The sequence below is a fragment of the Rhineura floridana genome, chromosome 18 (genome assembly GCF_030035675.1).
Source record: "Rhineura floridana isolate rRhiFlo1 chromosome 18, rRhiFlo1.hap2, whole genome shotgun sequence".
In the NCBI taxonomy this organism is placed as follows: Eukaryota; Metazoa; Chordata; class Lepidosauria; order Squamata; family Rhineuridae; genus Rhineura; species Rhineura floridana.
The window spans coordinates 22,678,513-22,698,687 of NC_084497.1; the positions used below are offsets into that span (position 1 = coordinate 22,678,513).

The following is a 20,175-nucleotide window of genomic DNA, read 5'->3' on the forward strand; positions in this document are numbered from 1 at the left end:
TTCACAAACTACAGCTCCCGTAATTCTTTGGGGGAAGCCATGATTGTTTAAAGTGGAATAATAGTGGGATAAACGTGTGGTGTGAATGTAGCACCGGCTGCAACCCACGGATAGGATTGCTTTGTACTGCAGTTAATGTTGGAGCTCCTGTGAATGCTTTCTCATGACCCACATCAGCTAGAGCCACAGTAGTAAACCACAGGCTCAATCAGTCAAAAACAGTGTGGAGTAGTGGTTACAGACTGGGTCCTGGGAGACCAGGGTTCAAATCTCTGCTAGGCCCTGAAGCTGACTGGGTGTCCTTGGACCAGTTGCTGGCTCTCAGCCTAACCTACCACACAGGGTTGTTGTGAGGATAAAAATAGGGGGGGGGGGAGAGCCATGTTTGTTCTTTACCTTGGAGGAAAACTGGGATATATATGCAGTAGTCGTAATAAGATATGAGAGAGAGATACATACTGTTAGTGCGATTATGAAAGGAAGAAGGCCTTCACGTGATCCTGTGCGTGCCTGAGGCAGAGAAAAAACAGAGTGAATTGCCTTTGGCAAAGACAGAAATTTGGACCCACAGCAGTTTGGGCCTTGACGAGCATCAACCACTTCCTGTCTTGCTGTATTTCCCAAGCACAGTGGCACATACCATGGAGCAAAAACAACATTGACTCCAGGACAAGGAAGAGACGTTTAGATAACAAATATTACTTCTTGCTCCCATCCCATGTGTTTTTTTTCCAAAAAATCATCAAGGATAGGCATCATTCATAGCCTCCTTGTGACACAATAACCTGTCCAAAGTTGACATGGCAGCCATCCCTGGTGATTAAACTCTAAGTCACTCGATTCCATCCTAGCGAAGGTCTGAATAAGTTTAATTTTTAACTCGCCTCGCCTATATCGGCTGAGGTGGAGCCAAGCAAGACATGTCGGTGCAAGGAACCAGGTTTCAAAATCCTGCTGTCTCTCTCTCTCTCTCGTGAGCTGGTGCGAACTGCTGAGAAACCAAAAAAGATCAAAACCTCCGCTTGGATTAATCGAGAGAAAGAGAGAGGCATGAATGTGTGTCTGTGAGAAATATAAACAGCCCAAAGCAGGGGAAATACCGCTGAATGATGACAAAACATGAAACTCTGGTTTCTTCCTGTGTAGGCCACAAGCCTAATGATTGAATGGTTTCTGCCTCGGGGACCTTGAGAATATTTTGAAAAAAAAAAAAAAAGATTGTGAAGTTGGTTGGAGCTTTGCACATTTTGGGCATAATGGGTGGTATTCAATGCTAGTCCTACTCAGAGTAGACCCATTTAAGTTAATAGACATGACTCACTAGGCAAATCCATTTCAGTGGCCTACTCTCAGCAAGACTTGGCTGGTCACAGCCCAATAAACTGGGGTTTTGGAATCCATGGGTTGTTGCCAATGTTCATCCTACTCTAAGTAGAGCCACTGAAATTAGTAGACGTTAAGTAGGACTTAAGGCTCCATCTGCACCATTCTATAAACAGTCATGGCTTCCCCCAGAGAATCTGGGAAATGTAGTTTGTTGAGGGTGCTGAGAGTTGCTAAGAGACACTTATTGCCCTGCACAGAACTACAATTCCCAGAGTGGTATAATAATCAGTCCCTCTTCCCAGGCAACTCTAGGAATTGTAGCTCTGTGAAAGGAATCGGGGGGCTCCTGATAACTCTCAGCACCTTTAACAAACTACAGTTCCCAAGATTCTTTGGAGGTGTAATAATGCTTTCAATGTATGGTGCAGATGGGGGCCTTAGCTGGATGTCACCCATTGGAATATGGTAAATTATCTCTTATGATAGCACAAGCACCCTCCAGGTGTTGCTAGACTACAACTCCCACGACCCTGACCATTCTCTGTGCTGGCCGGGGCTGATGGGAGTTGCAGTCCAATGACTTTTGGAAGGCCATAGGATCCCTGCCTTCACACATTCATGTTAAGAGCTTGCAGTTATTTGTCTTTTCCCACACACTTTTCGGCTTGTCTTTGCCATTGTTGGCCCATACCCCCTCCTGGCTTATCTTGATAAGCGATGAAGCAGGAAATTACCTCAGATTTCCATTGATGGTGTTATGATATGCCTGTACGACACTACTTGGTGTGAGAGTGTCTACATGTGTGTGAAGAATATACTACTACATTCAGCTTGTATTAGGCATACAGTGATAAATTATCTAGGCTGGTACTGGAATTTCCTCAATCCAAGCTTTCAGTTACCTATTTATGAGGCAAACTGTTACGAAGTAGTAATATTATGATAAAATTTCCAGAGGGGTAGCCGTGTAACTCTCCTGCAGCAAAACAACTGAAAGAGCCCTGTGCCACCCTTTAAACACATTTATGGTGGCATGAGATTTCGTTGACTCAAGCATCTGGCAAGAGTGAGCTTGAGTCCATGAAAGTTTGTTTCCTAATAAATTTTTTAGTCCTCCAGCTGCCACAAGATTCTGCGTTGTTTTTACCCGTTATGAGGTTTCAGCTTGTCTGGCTAGCGAGAACATTCTGAAGAACCATTTTTTTATTTAGAACACTTCATGTCTCCCACTTTTATTTTTTTGTATTTTGTCAGCTGCCTTGAGAACATTTTGATAGGTAAAGATACATTGGAAGCTGCCTTAGGTCACATCCACACCATACATTTAAAGCACATTTAAATTACACAGCTTCCTCCAAAGAATCCTGGGAACTGTAGTTTGTTAAAGGTGCTGGGAATACCTCTGAAAGAGGTAAATTACAGTTCCAAGGATTCTGTGAGGAAAGCCATGTGCTTTAAATGTATGGTATGGATATGACTACATTATTGGTCAGTCAAGCTCAGTATTGTCTGCTCTGACTGGCAGCAGCTTAGCAGGATTCAGACTGGGTACATTCCCTTCCCTACCTGGAGATGCTGGGGACTGAACTTGAGACTTTCAAATATTTTAAATAAATGTCCTTTAAAAAAATTATCCCCCCCTAATAGTCAGTGTATCTGGAGCTTCTTGGGAGGGAGGGACCCTTAACCCTAGATCCTTCAATATGTCAGTCATCATGATGATACATTTGCAAACACAACAAGCTACTCGCCTATAGTTATTCACAATATCACTTGGGCTGATTTTTTTTTTTGCCTGTGGAATTATTAAAAATAACAACAACAACAAATTAGCCTTTTAGGAGGTGAAGGATGTGTGCTGTGAAACTAGAAGCAGGAATAATCTGCAGAAATGGCTGATGAAGCATGAGATTTTTCTGGGATGAGTCACAATCATTTCATAATTCCATGTGAACAGGATTGTATAGTATCTGTGCAGTTTCCCATGTCATTACTGGGCACAACAGGAGTTAATGAATGCAGGAGACATTCAAGGGCAAATAGTACAGCTAATTTGGGAAATAATGCTTGACATCTCTACGTTTTAGTTTATACCCTTGTATTTGCATCCTTCACCATGTGATGGAACTTCTAGTGTGTCCATTAACTTAACTTTACAAACCCATTCTTAATCAGACTTCTTCCATTCCAACTGGGGCATGATCCGTAGCTGCAATCCAGCCAGGCCAGGTTTGTTGAGTTAGTAGGAAGTTGCCTGTGGTCTGCGTAAAGCAGGCGAATTCCTATTGGCTCGAAAAGCCTGGGAACATGGAGAAGATGAACATCTAGTTGCCATTTAATGCCCAGAAGGGCGTCTAATTAAAATTGGGTGTGTGGCTCGCTGTGGTAACATGCAAAATAAGTGGCACGTTGGGGTATAGAGGAGATGCAAGATGCTGTTCAAAAATGAATCCAGGTTCTGCTCTTCAGAAAGCGCTAGGCTTTTCCTTTATTCTTTTGTCAGTAGTGTCTAGGACAGCCTCCAGCAACCTCTTGCCCTCCAGACGTATTGGACTACAACTCCTATCAGCTCCAACCAGCACAGCTGTGGGAGTGGTAGGTCAAAACATCTGCACTGCGATACAAAAATTAAATACGCCTATAATCTTATGCCCACTTACCCGAGAGTAAGCCCCACTGACTTCAATGGGGGTTTCTTTTGAGCAGACATACATAGGCTTGGACTGTGAATAATTAACAGGGCCTACCCATAGAGGAGGCTACCTGCTGTGTCTCTGGATGATTTGCTGTTGCGGCCTTTCCTCCTTCCAATCCCATTAACTGGGGACATGTAATAACTGTCCTATTTCTGTCTGGGGTGTGTTTGTGGTCATTTGGAGCGCTTCAGAATGGTGTTTTATTGCAAGTGTATTTTGCAACATCTTTTTGACTTTTATTATTATTAACTTTACTTGCAAAAAAACCCACAAAGCGATATACCGAACCGTAAAAAATGATAGTGCATTTGTGGTGGGTTTATTCTACTTAATTTGTCCTGTGATTTTCCCCAACATTATTGCTGTCCAGAGATGTTATAGTGCAATAAAAGCAGGACAAAAATAAACCAGAACTTTTATGGTATAAAAAGTTATGGGATTTCAACGGGAAGTTGTTGGATATGCACTGATTGGAAATGAAGCCGTGTGACCCCCCTGAAACTTTTGTGGATGCAAAGAGCATTGAAAGTGGGATTGTGTCTGTCTTGATAGCATCATGAGCATAAATCATCATGAATGCACAATAAAATGGATGTCTGGAGGGGCCCCAGTCACTCCTGATGCAGAAGAATTGCCTGACTACAGCAGAGACACAACTGGAATAGTGACTCGCACAGAAATAAAGGGGGTAGCCTCATCTCAGGATGGGTGGGTCATACTGTTACATACAACTTTTCATGTATAAGACTGAAGATGAGTGCCTAACATTTAATCCAGAATTGTGAATTCAATGGAAAAAACCACTGCTTTATACATCTGTAACCATGTGTATCTTAAGCTAAGATACATTATGTTCTAATTATGTGTTCTGACCCTTTTGGGCAGCTTAGTCTTTCTACTGTAGGGAAAGTGGAACACATCAACCAATGGCTGCCCTAATTAAAGGTTACCCTTGATAATTAAGCACTGAGAAACTTTAGGTTAAATGCTTCTGTCTGTGGCTTGCATATGCAATAAATTCCTTTCTCTGCCTTGCCTTTGCTCTTCCCTCATCTTTAGGTCCACTGAGAGCCTAAAATGATAAGATGGTTCTTAGGACTGTGTATTTTAGTTTGCACCTCCTGAGGCTGCAGCTCTGACGTGGCAGACACGGCTGCAGGGACGTATACTCATCCCAGCATTGTTTTGGCACTTTTAAACAGAAAAAGCCCAAACGATATTATTTAGAAGAGTCCTGAAACTCACAGCCACAGACCTGTCCTCAACCTCCTACACGTGATGTGAGGCACCATCTGCGGCTGTGTTGCAGTGTGGAAAGCAGGAATTGAAAATAACATTAGAACTTGAGGACATCCAATGAACAGTGGAAGATTCAGGCCAGACCTAAAAGTGTTTTGTCACACAGCTCATAGTTCAGCTATGGCATCTGCTCTCCTAAGAAGCAGTGATGGCCACCAACTTGGATGGCTTTAAAAGAGGATTATTCATGAAGGAAAAGGCTAGCAATAGCTACTAGCCAACATGGCTGTGTTCTGCCTCCGCTGTCTGAGGCAGTATGTGTGTGACTATTGTTCCGCTCTGGTCCTGCTTATGGGCTTCCCATATAGGCATCTAGTTGGTCACTGTGACAACAGAATGCTGGACTACTTGGGCCTCTGGCTTGATCTAGCAGGGCTCTTCTTCTGTTCGTAACTTCAGTAATCAAGGGACTAATTGTAATTTTAAGACTGGGGACAGGGCGGCACAGGACACCATAATACCAGCGGTGCTTCTGGAATGGTAGAGATTTCATGAATGGCACCAATTGGATGCATTAAGTGCTATGCTTCTGGTGCTGGTCTGTGGAAACACTCCAACCATATTTTTTTTTAACACTGGGGACCACTTGAGAATTGCTGATGGTCTTGGTGGACCACATAATGATTTTTCTGCCTGGTGTAGCAACTGTAATGCGCTGTGCACTGTGCTGTATTCTAATTGCTTCTTTTGTTTCCTATATATTGTCTTTTATTCTTCAAAACTGCAATACAATAAAATATAAGAAATAAAAGTAGCAACAGAACACAATTAAAAATCGATATGAACATTTTATGCAATGGACGTGTTTTCTCCTGCCTTCAACCACAAATCCAGACACCACAAATCCACAGACCAACTGAATGAAGCTTGTGGAGCACTGGTGGTCCGTTTGGGAGTCCCTGTCCTAAGGCTTAGGCTGCTCTTTTCACTTTTCCCAGACTACCCAAAGGGTGTTATCTATCAGTAGGCTTTGCGCTGCCTTGCTCCAATTAGGCCCAGCTTAAGTCAGAGAAACCAAAGATAAAAAGGCCTTGTAGATAATTAGCACCTTGTCACCAGTTAACCAGTTCCTCTCTAGCTGTTGACGGGCTCCCAAGTGGCTGATGCAGGGAGGTGAGGCCCATTCCCGAGAAGTGAGGTAACCAAACCACCCGGGGCAATGTTGGTCTGGTTAATAACTGCTGAGCCTTCATCTATCAAGGGGGCTCTTGCAGCTGTCTCCGTTGGCACCAGTTATTAGAAAGCAGGCACATACGGATTAGAACCAGCTAACTTTACGGGGGCCGTGTCCGCCCTGGATCGTGCTATCTGCCTGCCACTTGATCCCACACTCTCCTTCAGACTGTAGAAGAGCTTTTTTCTCTTTTTGGCACAAGGACTTTAGTTGATGCTTATACTCTGCTTTACATGCCTTCCAGTGATTATTAGAGGAAAGGATAGTACAGTTGCTTTCTGATGGGAGAAGATGGGTGCAAATGAAAGCAGAGTATGGCGAGAGACTTTGCTGTCTATGGTGTGTTGCTCAGTCCAGGGTAAACAGGTTCTGCAGGCTCTTTTTTTAAATGGCTCTTCAGAAACCTACCCAACCTGCTTGATCAGAGTCCAAAGTGGGACAAAAAAATGAGTGTATGCTGTAGGAAATGATGGCTCTTTCAAAGCCATCCTTCAACTCTATCTTGGAAGCAAAACAAAAACTGTTAATTGAGTCTACAGTTGCACCAGCGATGGCAATCAGCGTTGGGTGTCTGTAAACATTATTCAAGGAAGGATTTAAATTCACACAGGCTCAGGGCTCACAAACAGAAGAGGAGGTGGTAAAGCTAAGTCTGGATTGTACCATGTCAGACGGGGGGGGGACTTCACCATGTCAGGGCTGGGAGAGTCCATACTGAGCTAGATGCACCGTTGGTCTGACTCGATATAACACAGCTTTCTATGCTTGTCCACATGGGTGCAAATCACCGTATGTGCTGAATTAGGATATGATTACTCCAGGAGTTTAAAAAGTAGGATTGTTTCATACGGGGCACTTGTAGGAGCCATTCACATGCCAGGACTTTAGGTTTGCAGAGTTTAAGTGAATTAAAGGACTCTGGTGCTCTAATGCAACCAATCAACGTCTGGCTGTGTTTGGATGGATTTGGAAAATGATGAGGAAATGCACTGAAATGTGTTGGATGGATGAATGACTCCCAGAAATATGTTTAAACACCCTACAAGCTAATCCAGATGAATGCAGGATGAATGCTCATTGTCGTATAACTACTGTATAAACAAATAAGAAAGAATGTTCAATAAAGGCCGGATATAATGTAACCTCTGCGTAACTGTTGTGCAAGCAAATCCGGATGAATGCTCAATCAATAGGGTGTCTGGAAGGGCCCTAGATGAGAACTCCATGACAAACAGAAGAACTCTATCAAGCCTGTGCAGAGACACCATAGCAGATGAGAATGAGGTGTGGCTGCGAGCTAATACATGTAAAGATCTGTATGGAAAAAGGGCTCCCTGTGTCCAGGGAGAGCCAGTGAGCGAGCTATATAAACAGCTGAGCTCAGAAAATCAGGAGGGGTGTGTAAACTTGCAGCTCAGCTGCCGAAATTGACTCTCACCCAAGTCTGGTAACCTCTAAATTTGGGGTTCAAACTAAGTTAGCACCTTCTCAAGCCACTTAGCTGGGCTGGGTTAGTTCAATGCCAGGCTGGGGAGGAGATTAGCAGTAGTTTGTTTTTAAGCTCCCTCATTGAATCCTCGCCAGGGTGGAAACAAAATGTCCATCTTGCAGTAGTAAAATCTTAAAATTTGTGGCTGGCATGGAGACTCAGCAGCAAACACACACCCCAGGCCGCTTGTCCTATAGGAAAGGCATCTATGATGAGTTTAGGGTTTTGATTCGGTAAATGCTACCTCGTCTAGGGCTGGCTGCTGGTTTTAGAAGGGCTTGGGCAAAGTGGAATTTAGGAAGATGCCTTATACTGAATCAGGCCATTGGTCCGTCTAGCTTAGCATGATTCAGTACTGACTGGCAGCAGCTCCCTAGGCTTTCAGACAGGAGTCTTTCCCAGCCCTACCTGGAGATGCCGTTGGGGACTGAACCTGGGACCTGCAGGCAAACCAAATGCTCTGCCACTGAGCTACGGCCCTTCCCTTAAGGTAGAGGAACATAGGAACCTGCTTTATCTCAAGTTAGACCGTTGGTCCATCTAGCTCAGTATTGTCCACACTGACGGGCAGCAGCTCTCCCAGGTCCCCAAGATGGGAGTGTTTCCTAGAGATACCAGGGATTGAACCTGGGACCTTTAGCAACCAGGCATGTGCTCTACCACTGAGCCACAACTAGTGGATTTGCCTGGCTGCAGTTACAGTACTGGGCAGCTGGGCGTAGCCACTCTTTAAATTCCCCACAATGCCCCAGGGCAAAGCTAGATTGGGGGTATTGTGGGACATTAAAAGGAGGGCTAGATCCAGCCACCCGACACTACTTGGGAATGCTGGGCCTGGAAAAAAAACAAAATGAAGGAGGGGCCAGAATAGACATCAGCAGTGGGCCCTTTCAGGCTGCTGGGGCTCTGGTATCTACCCAAGGATGCCAGGTGCTGGCGCTGCCCAGTTCTTGACCTTATAGGGTCAGAGAGCAAAGTCAGGGCAAGCTGACCTAGGAGAGAGCCCTGGTGGGAGACTATGGCAAATTGAATGTGTTGGATTATGGATGCTGTAAATTGTCCATGTCTAATCTCCATCCCCCCCCCCCGAGGTCCCTTGGGCTTGAAGAATCAGGTGATGCAGGCCTGTACTAAGGGCTCTTCCAGCAAGCTGTATATAAACCTTGTAAAATATAACTAAGGGTCCTTCCAGTGGGAGACTTAATCCTGCAAACAGTTTCAGAGATTGCAAATGGATCATTGGCGACAGATTTTTTTTAATTTATTGGATTTTCTGCAGAGAAAGTAAAAGTAGATTAAAAGAGAAAAAACAGGTTCGCAATTTGATGCCAATGACATTGTGTGGGCACTGCAACCACACATGTTGCAGGCATGAGGAGCACCCATCTCACAATAAATACCTGCCTGGAAACATGTGGTAGTAGGAGTGGGATGCATTCGACACTGATCGGTACCTGTAATGCGCCTCCTCTATGTTTTGAAACTAGAAACATACCAGAGGACTGGACTCGATGGGAGTCGCTGTTTTGCAGTCTGATCAGTGGTTTGTAGACCTAAACACCACTAATTTTCTTACATGCATTGGTCCAAAAGGCAGAAACATTCCAGCGCTTGGATAATGTAATATTTCTTTAATCACCTGAATAATTTGTATCTGGAAGGAGTCATGAGTAGCTGTTTTGTTTTTGTTTGAGAGAGAGATAATAAAGTTGCTGTCCAGCTTCCAGTCTATTCACAGGGTTTCATGGTAAGAGGTATTCAGAGGTGGTTACCATTGCCTGAGTCTGAATGCCTCTTAGTCTGGTGTCTCAGCTTTGACCATTTGGCCTCGGGTGACCCTGCTTTGAGTCTATTAAACCAGAACTATCACTAGAAGCTAAAATGATGAAACGGAGATCATCATACTTTGGACACATCATGAGAAGACATGATTCATTAGAAAAGACAATAATGCTGGGGAAAACAGAAGGGAGTAGAAAAAGAGGAAGGCCAAAGAAGAGATGGATTGATTGCATAAAGGAAGCCACAGACCTGAACTTACAAGATCTGCATGGGGTGATTTATAACAGATGCTATTGGAGGTTGCTGATTCATAAGGTTGCCATAAGTCATAATTGACTTGAAGGTTGCCATAAGTCGTAATTGACTTCCAGACTAGATAGAAGGCTAGGACTGGGGACGGCAGCTATGAAAGAACTAGAAAAGGTCCTCAAATGCAAAGATGTATCACTGAACACCAAAGTCAGGATCATTCCCAATCTCTACGTATGGATGTGAAAGTTGGACGGTGAAAAAAGCGGATAAGGGAAAAATCGGCTCACTTGACATGTGGTGTTGGAGGAGAGCTTTGCGCATACCATGGACTGTGAAAAAGACAAATAATTGGGTGTTAGAACGAATTAAACCAGAACTGTCACTAGAAGCTAAAATGATGAAACTGAGATTATCATACTTTGGACACATCATGAGAAGACATGATTCACTAGAAAAGACCATAATGCTGGGAAAAACAGAAGGGAGTAAAAAAAGAGGAAGGCCAAAGAAGAGATGGATTGATTGCATAAAGGAAGCCACAGATCTGAACTTACAAGATCTGAACAGGGTGGTTTATAACAGACGCTATTGGAGGTCACTGATTCATAGGGTCGCCATAAGTCATAAATGACTTGAAGGCACATAACAACAACAAGCCTTCCACATTGGCCAGCCACAGGCTAGCCCTTTTCCTGTTCACAAAGGCAATAAATGTGTTGTATTCAGGGAAGGCACAGGAAATTAACTATTTATTGTTAGTCTCCAGATACCCCCCTTTTCCCTCCAACGAGGCCAAACAGCCACCAACTTGTATGGCTTTAAAGGAGGATCAGACAAATTCATGGAGGATAAGCCTATCAATGGCTGCTAGCCATGATGGCTATGCTCTGCCTCCATGGTCAGAGGCAGTATACTTCCGAATACCAGTTGCTGGAAACTACAGGAGGGGTGAGTGCTCTTTGCACTCAGGCTTCCCATGGGCAACTGGTTGGCCACTGTGAGAATAGGATGCCAGACTAGATGGGCCACTGGCCTGATCCAAAAGGCTCTTCTTATGTTCCCCATGAAGTCTCTTAATAATGCAAATAACCTGGCAAATGAAGTTGCCAACGTATGTGTGGAGTGTAAAATTCAGGAACAGTGTGGAAGGAGCATGGGAAAATCTTGCTTTTTGCCCTTAATCCTGGTTATCATTGAACTTAATTTTATCAATTTTGGGATTCATTAAAAAGTGGATGGTTTTGAACATTCCAGTCTCAGGGATTTGTGAGTTCAGTCTCTAGTTGTGATGAGCCAGGTTTTTACTTCTTTTTTGTAATGGTTTCTTTTCATCTTCTTTTTTTTTTTGCAGAACCTCACCAACCAGGAAAATGAGAAGGAAAATTTTGACCAGCGGTTCCCAAGCCTTTTCAAGAAGGGGAGGAGGAAGACAGTGGTGCGGAACCTAGGGAAAATTATCTATTACTCTAAAGTCAAGTTTAAATTTCAGCACTCTCAGGTGAGTTCTGCATAGCAGGAAAGTCAAATGCCAGAAGCTGCTTTGAGAGAAAGAACACCGAGGCCTTTTACAAAGGGAGAACTGAGAATGAAGCTTTGTAAAACCCGAGTTGCAAGCAGGACACTGCAACAAAATGTTGCAATGTATTCCCCCAGGCCCTAAAACAGGTATGGGGAATCTTTGGCCCTCCAGTTGTCGCTGAACTACAACTCCCATCATCTGTAGTCTTTGGCCATGCTTGCTGGGGCTGATGGGAGCTGTAGTTCAGCAACATCTGGAGGTCCAAACGTTCCCCACGCCTGCCCTAAGAGGAGGGATCCTGTTCAGGGCTTCAGCCAGCCTGGTACACGAATCTGGTAGCGATGTTTAGGACTTGCAGAGGACATTTCTCCCCTCCACCCTAATATAGCACCAAAGGGCTTAGGGTGTGGGCTGGATTCCTGTTGTGAATTTGAGTGATTTATTGCTGTACAGTAGGGCCCCACTCATACAGCAGGTTAGGTTCCAGACCCCCACCGGAAAACAAAAACTGCCGGAAAGCGGATCAGCTGTAGCGCGGGGGTCTGGAACCTAACCCGCTGATCACAACAGAGGAGGAGATCAGATCTTCCCCTCCTTGGGCGCGATCAGCTCGAGCGGGAGTCTAAACTTCCCCTCCTCCGGCGCAATCAGCTGGAGTCCAGGGAGCTCCAGCCCCCCCTCCAGCTGATCGCCCCACTGGCGCTGTATTAGTGGAATGCCGAAAAGTGGGGCGCCGAGAAGCGGGGCCCTACTGTATAGCAGGGGTTGGGGACTTACGGCTAGGGCCCGAATGTGGCCCTTTAGGCTTCTGTATATGGCTCTCGAAACTCTCCCCATGCTGCACTCTTCACTGGCCAGTGTTTTTGCCTGGAATGGCTGCTTGTACTGTGCCCCCATATGAACTTGCCTGCCTATTGAGATGTACGTTGGGGAAGTCCTGCTCTGGATGGTTTCACTTTCCGAAGCGAGGTGGGTGGCCCCAAGGGGCGGGGCCTTCTCAGGAGAATGGCACCCGGATTGTGGAACGCCCTCCCCAAGGGCATTTGTCAGACCCATGCACAGCTCTCCTGTGCCAAGGTGCCCTTGTTGCAATGACTGCTGGGCAACCATCCTCCTGGATCTTCTGCCGCCCTCCCCATCCCAAAAGTGCAATGTTTCCTCATGCTTCCAGGACATGCTGTGGCCACTGCGTGAAGCGGTATTGGTAACCGGCTGCTCAGCCCTTTTGCACAGCAAAGGTTAAGGCGCCGGAGGAGGGAAAGGGCTGTAGCTCAATGGCAGAGCACCTGCCTTGCATGTAGAAGGTCTCAAGTTCAATCCCCAATGGCATCTCCAGGTAGAGCTGGGAGAGACGCCAGCCTGAAACTCCTGCTCCCAGAGCTCTGTGGTTAGCACACATGCTCTGCATGCAGAAGGTTCCAGGTTCAGTTCCTGGCATCTCCAGGTAGGGCTGGGAATCTGAAACCCTGGAGAGCCCCTGCCAGTCAGTGTAGACAGTACTGAGCTAGATGGACCAGTGGTCTGACTCAGCATAAGACAGCTCCTTGCCTTAAAGGAAGGGCTGTAGCTCAGTGGTTAGATTATCTGCTTTACAGGCAGAAGGTCCCAGGTTCAATCCCCAGCATCTTCAGGCAGGGCTGGGAGAGATTCCCCATCTGAAATCTTGGAGAGTTGCTGCCAGTCAGTGTAGACAATACTGAGTTAGATGGGCCAATAGTCTGACAGTGTAAGGCAGCATCCTGTGTTCCTATGTGAGTAAAGAACTGGAAGCTAAATGATCTCATGGGACAGGTGGAAGTGGGAGGTTGGAAGTGGGTTGTACACACCCACACTGGTGTCAACATTGTAGGACACATACACACCCAGAAGAACAGTACTTTTCCAAGATGCTGTTGTATGTACACCACAGCTGAAGTGTGAATTGATTGTGGATTAAGTTCTCTTTCTACATCAGAACTGTTTTGGGGGGAAATGCATCACGATATACCATTTCATAAAAAAGGAACTGATTGATGTGCATTGTGGTTAATGTGGGTATCCCGCTTTCCAAACCAGCGCTGGGAGCACATGGAGTGGTCTTGAGACACCTCTTTATAATGTCTGTGTTAACTCAGAACTTCAGCAGCCTCTGAAATTATTTTTCTTGGTTGTCTTGATGGCTCCTTTTCTGTTGAATTATATAGTTTTCCCTTCTCTTTTGTTATTAGATATTAACTTTTTACTAACTGTAAGCCTGTAACTGTAATATGTTCCTAAACTTTCTTTTTTAAAATGTTTTTAATCTTAGAAGATGTTTTGATAGCTTTTTTTTAAGTAACATTTTTGAAGACGCGTTGTTTTAATGTGTTTTGAAGTTTGTTTTTATGATGTTTTAATGTTTTTAGTGCTTTTGTTTGGCGCCCTGAGCTCCTGCTGGAAGGAAGGGCAGGATATAAATATAATAATAATAATAATAATAATAATAATAATAATAATAATAATAATAATAATAATAAGCCACATTGGGATCCCAAAACACATGTTTGAAATACAGAATGTTAAAGGTCTCTGTTCCGCAGAAATAACATTTTTTGAATGTGTCCTTCCTTTTGCAGGAGATGAATGACTGCTACCTGGAACTCTTTCAAGCCTACCTTTATTTTCAGTCCCTTGGTCCCAATGGACTCACCTACCAGGTAAAGGAGGGCAGAATCTTAGCTAGAAGCTGTGCTGTTTACCCATAACTAAAACCCAACAACTCCTTAGTGTGCGAAGGACTTCTTCCTGCTGAACAAAGACAATTCAGTGGCAGAGCATGTTTTGCATGTGGATGGTCCCAGGTTCAGTTGCTGGCATCTCCAGGTAGGGCCGGGAATGTCCCCTCCCTGAAATCCTGGATAGCTGCTGCCAGTCAGTGTATTGACCTAAATGGATCAACGGTCTGACATGGGAAGAGGGACTGTTAAACCACTCTGGGAATTGTAGCTCTGTGAGGGGACTAGAGGCCTCTCAACACCTTTAGCAAACTACAGTTCCCAGGATTCTTTGGGGGAAGTCGTGGCTGTTAAAAGTGGCATAATGGTGCTTTAAATGTTTACAGTACTGCAGATGGATGCTCCTTTGTGCCTCACCCATTTTCTGAGACCCCCATTTGCTGCTAATCTCACCAAGTCTCACTCCCTTGTTGCCTGCCTCATCCTGATGAGACTCTTGCCCCCGATCCAAATAAGCCATTTCTGAGTTCCTCTTGCAGAAACAAACCCTGGAATGACTTACTCTTTACCATGGTTATGCGAGGCAACTACGTTTGTCACTGCGTGCTCATGAATCCACCCAAGACGAGGGAAGAATCGCTTTTGTATTTCAAAGCCTCTTTCCTTTTTTGGGTGCATTCAGGGATTAAATTCCCCCTCCCCCTTTACCTCTTTTGGCAATGCTGAGTCATGTCTCTTACACACTGCCTAGTCAACAAAGTGTTTTTAGGCTTTATGGCACCTGTTGTTTTGAATTGGTTATGTCAGTTACTTTGGGTCACCTGGCGAGAAAAGCGACCCAATAATAATACACACTCACACACTCACACACTCACTCACTCACTCGCTCACTCACTCACTCACTCATGTTTAGCCATGGTTTGGCTCAGTGTCACATGGGAAGAGGGTCAGTGTCAGAATCAATTCTCACACCTTTCTAGATTGGAAAAGGGTGGTTTGGGGAACAAAATTCGGTCGACAGCTATGAGACTGTCCCATTCTGCTTCTGCAGGGATTGCTACCTTTGAGAGAACTCCAGCTGAATGAGCTTGAAAACCCAAAGGGAGCCCAACAGGAGATCCATGCTTTTCAAATTACAGGTGAGAGCGAACTACTCTTTGACCTTATCAGTTTTCTGTGTTGGTGTCATTTTCAGCGGTGACTACAAAATGCTCTCCTATAGGAGGTGTTTTTTTTCTTGAGTGAGAGAGAATCAATGGTAGTGACAAAATATGTTTGCAGCACAAAGTGAGATCATACAGAGTTGTTCCGATGTTGGCAGGGCCACAGCAACACACAATTATCAAAACAAATAAATCCATTGCAGCTGCTAAAAACTAGTAAAACTGCTCCAAATGGAATGAAAAATGGAAATGGACTGCCTTCAAGTCAATCCCGACTTATGGCGACCCTATGAATAGGGTTTTCATGGTTAGCGGTATTCAGAAGGGGTTTACCATTGCCTCCCTCAGAGGCTGAGAGGAAATGACTGGCCCAAGGTCACCCATTGAGCTTCATGGCTGTGTGGGGATTCGAATCCTATTCTCCCAGGTCATAGTCCAACACTCTAACCACTATACCACACTGGCTCTCGCTCCAAATGGAATAGAACAATATAACTTCCACAAAAGAGGTGCTTCCCACAAAGCCAAAATACCTTAACTGTCAAAGGCCTGGGTAAAGAGGTGCGTCTTCCAGCATATGAAGGTGAAGATGCCAGGTGCGCATCCGTGGGGAGGGAGTTCCACAATTTAGGGGCTGCCACAGAGAATGCCCTCTCCCGGTAGAGCATCTGCCTTGCATGCAGAAAAGCCCAGGTTCAATCCCCAGCATCTCCAGGTAGGGTTGGGCAGAGGCTTCTGCCTGAGACACTGGAAAAGCTGCTGCCAGTCAGTGTAAACAGTACAGAGCTGGATGGATCAATGATCTGACTTGGTATAAGGCAGCTTCCTATGCCTCAGGATCCTACCTGTCCTTGGAACTTCATTCTCCCCGCCCCTTCCCTCTTTCACCTATGCTGCATCTCCCCTAAACCCCACAGATTGAAAGCTACTGTTTTAGTCTGGACACACTGGGTCCCTCCTTCCACGTGCACATTCGATTCCAGCCTCTGCTGTTATAAGATGCATCTGGTCTGAACGCACGTAGCTGGGCAATGCTGGTAAAATCACTCTCTGGGGCTTGGCTGAGTCTGCAATCTTTATCAAGTCTCTCTCTCTCTCTCTCTCTCTCTCTCTCTCCCTCCCTCCCTCCCCTGCCATTTAAACCATCACTCTCGGTGGCTGAGACGTGGTTGTTGTAATTCAGGAATGACTAAGACCTCCAAGCCACTGCGCAGACAGGTTGTTGTCCCAGGAAGGGTTTCTGTAGAGTGTCATCATGACTCAGAACAAAGTTAAAGAGAGGGAAAAGAGGACAGGTATGGAAGGGAGTCTCTGACCAACGTGACCACATAACTTGCTGTTCTGATGGTATCAGCTTGAAGGTTTGTTGGTCTAGGGCAGGTGTGGGGAACCTCTGGCCCTCCAGATGCTGCTGAACTACAACTCCTATCAGCCCCAGCAAGCATGGCCAATGGCCAAGGTGTTAGTTCAGCCACATCTGGAGAGCCTGTGATTCTTGCTGTGTGTATTAGAGGTCCTGGGTTCAGTCCTCAGATGAGCCCCTGGAAAGGGAGAGGCACACTTTCGGAGAAGAGAGTGTTGCTCAGTGGTTAGAACCCCTGCTTTGCATGCTGAAAGTCCCAGGTTTGGTACTTGGCATGTCCAGGTATGGCTAGAAACATCCTCTGCCTGAAACCCTGGAGAATCACTGCAGTCAGTGCGTTAAATGCGCATGGAATGTGTTTAAAAATATTCATAGAATCAAAAAAATTGTAGAGTTGGAAGGGGCCTATAAGGCCATTGAGTCCAACCCCTTGCTCAGTGCAGGAATTCATATTGTGCGGATGTGATCTCTGGTTGCGTACATGCCACACATTTAAAGCACATGGCATCCCCCCACTCCAAAGATTCTTGGGAGCTGTAGTTTACCTCCCACAGAGCTACGATTCCCAGCACCCTTAACAAGCTACAGTTCCCAGCATTCTTTGGGGGCAGTCATATGCTTTACATGTATAATATATAAGCAGCCTGTGTTTTGCATCTATTTAAAATAGTCATGGAGAGACTCAGCTACATGTTGAGACAGAGAGAATAATCCCTATCAGGGCTTTGGGACGAGCTGGAGCAGAGAGAGAATTCACCACACTGCCTGGGTAACTTTCGAGTCACTAGGCTGCAGCCACTCGCCCGAATTCTGAAATAATCCTGGTTTTGCAAAATGGGGCAGAGAAACTTGGTACAGTCTGAGGTTTTGCAGACGCTGTTATAAGAAGTGGTTATTTGGGCTCATTGAGAGGGCATGAACTTTTCCCCTCTGCAATCTAAAAAAATCACAAGGCTAACCCTCCTCCTCCCCTTAAGGGCAATTCCATTGGAAAAGAAAGTAAAAAAAAAAGAGGGGGGACTTGTTTCTCTAGCCAAAAAAAAGAAGTTAATATGGAATTCTAGGAAGATTTTTTTTCCTTTTTCACCATCCTTGATGTAGGTTGACAGACCAGTAGGAATGCTCAGATCTCAAGGTTTCAACTGATTATTTGCAGGGTTTTTACCTTTTTTCCTGGATCTCCAATAAAGTGAGTAAAATCTCACAGCAACCCTGTGAGATAGGTTAGGCTGAGAGAAAGCGGCTGACCTAAGACCACCCAGTGAACTTCATGGTTGATGGGGATTTGAACCTAAGTCTTGCCATGAGAGTTGACTGATCATTGAGAGTTAATCTAACTGACCATCTGTTATGGTATAATACCATAATGTATTATAATTAATACAGTTGTTGTTGTTATTATTTTATTTTAAAAGTAACAAAGGACTTGCAACAAAATGGTGCAGTGTGAAGTGCTTCTTCTGTTCAGCATTCCAATCACTCAATTGCATACCTCGATTGAATACTTTCCCCACAGTGAGGTCTGAGCAAACTCAATGGCCATAGAATGCTGAGCACGTGTTGGGGGAAGTGGGAATGGAATGGAGTATCTTAGAAAAGAGCATGGCTGGCTGGAACACTGAACAGGCACAATCTATGCTGCAACATTTTGCCAAAGTTCCCACATTTCTAACTGGTGGCAATACATTGAGAGTTGATATGGTCCTGTGAGGCAAAGGACTGGAAGAAAACAGCCATCCTTCTCTCTCTCTCCCTCTCTCTCTCTCTCTCTCCCTCTGCCTCAGTTTCCCAGTTGGCACAATGTAAACTAAATTGTATTTTTCCCTGACTCTCAGAGATACAGCAAAGTCTAATTAATCAGTGTTTGTGCTGCGCATGCTGCAAGATGGAAGCCTCCCCAGAAAGCCAAAGTGCTCGTTCTGCTGATAATGATTTGTTATGACGGGTTGTTGAGCGCCAGCTTATCGCTGGGCTGCCAGCACCACCACTGAGGTCGTTTCAAAGCGTGCCTGGTGTTTGTTTTAATAAGAGGCGGGGTAACGAATGACGGATCACTTAGCATCACTCGGACTGGAAGTGGGCGGTTAATGTTGCTCTGGGGTTTATTGTAACGACCGAACAAGGGTGCGTGAATGGCTGCGCCAAGCAGAGGCAGCTGGAAGGACAGGAACCGACAGGCAGGTTGGGTTAGTTCTGGCCTTTGTAAAGAGCATGCTGAAAGATTCTGTGGGCCCCTCCAGGCTGGCAGGTTTTACTGCAGGTGTATTCTGCAACGTGCAATTGGCACAACAACAGTGCATTAGTGCTGGATTTATACTGGGCCATCCACACAGCATTCTGCTTTATTCGTTGTTCTGCGGTTCTTCTCCAATGTCATTGCATTATTGCAGCCTGGAGGGCCAGCAACAACAAATACAACTGGGGAACATTGGGGGAAGAGCTGTCACTCAGTTGGTGGAACACCTGCTTGGCATGCGGAAGGTCCCAGGTTCAATCCCCGCATCTCCAGGTCGGGCTTGGGAGAGACGCTTGCAATAAACCATGGAGAGCTGCTGCCAGTCAGTGTAGACAGCACTCACTTAGATGGACCAATGGTCTGACACAGTGTAAGGCAGACTCTGGTGTTCCACAGGTACAGACCACTGGTCCCTGGGACAGCTGACGCTTTACATCTGCAGGGTTCTGCTTCTCTGTGTGCAGGGAGATGAGTGCGAGGGAGCCTTCAGTTATGCAGTTTGGCCATCTGTGGTGGTGCAATGCAGGAAGGCTTCTACCATGTAATTTGCTGAGTGCAGTAGCTTCATGGGCGCTTCCAGACAGCTTGTTTGTCGAGCATTTGTCCTGATTTGGTTTGCTGGGAGATTAGACAATGTCAGCTATTTAATGAGCATTCCTTCCCATTTGTTTGTGGGGAGGTTATTTACTCCATTTACATATACCACCCTTCCTCCAAAAAGAGCCACGTGGCTATGTTAGGCAATGGCAGCTAGCCATAATGGCTATGCTCTGCCTCCATGGGTAGTGGCAGGATGCTTCCGGGACACCAGTTTCTGGAGTCCACAGAAGGGGAGAGTCACCGTTGCGCTCAGAATCTGCTTGCGGGCTTCCCATCGGAATCTGGTTGGCCACTGTGAGAGCAGGAAGCTGGACTAGATCGGCCACTGGCCTGATCCAGCAGGCTTTACTTATATCGTTATGGTTAGGTGTTGTTTTACCCCACACTTCCCAGTCATTCTCTTTACTGCAAAAAGTCTGGGCTTCTCTTTCTTTTGGGGGCAGGGAGTGGGTGTGTTGCACAAGATTTCCCTGTCAACTGTCATTGCTCAACCTGAGTTAGCCGATATCAAGAATCTGAATATCGAGAGTCTGAGAGCGCACGCAAATCTTAGAGTCAGGCCTAGCTCATCCCCTCAGTCTCC

The 20,175-nt window shown here is 45.4% G+C and overlaps 1 protein-coding gene across 1 annotated transcript in view; it reads left to right on the top strand.

Moving 5' to 3' along the window:
- The window catches only part of PLEKHN1 (pleckstrin homology domain containing N1), a 62,737-nt gene that overhangs the window by 14,049 nt on the left and 28,513 nt on the right, over window positions 1-20,175 (top strand). Inside the window, exons 3-5 of the mRNA XM_061601281.1 lie at window positions 11,370-11,516; window positions 14,132-14,212; window positions 15,282-15,369. Coding sequence (XP_061457265.1) covers window positions 11,370-11,516; window positions 14,132-14,212; window positions 15,282-15,369 — 316 coding nt within the window. The remainder of the gene's footprint in view (window positions 1-11,369; window positions 11,517-14,131; window positions 14,213-15,281; window positions 15,370-20,175) is intronic.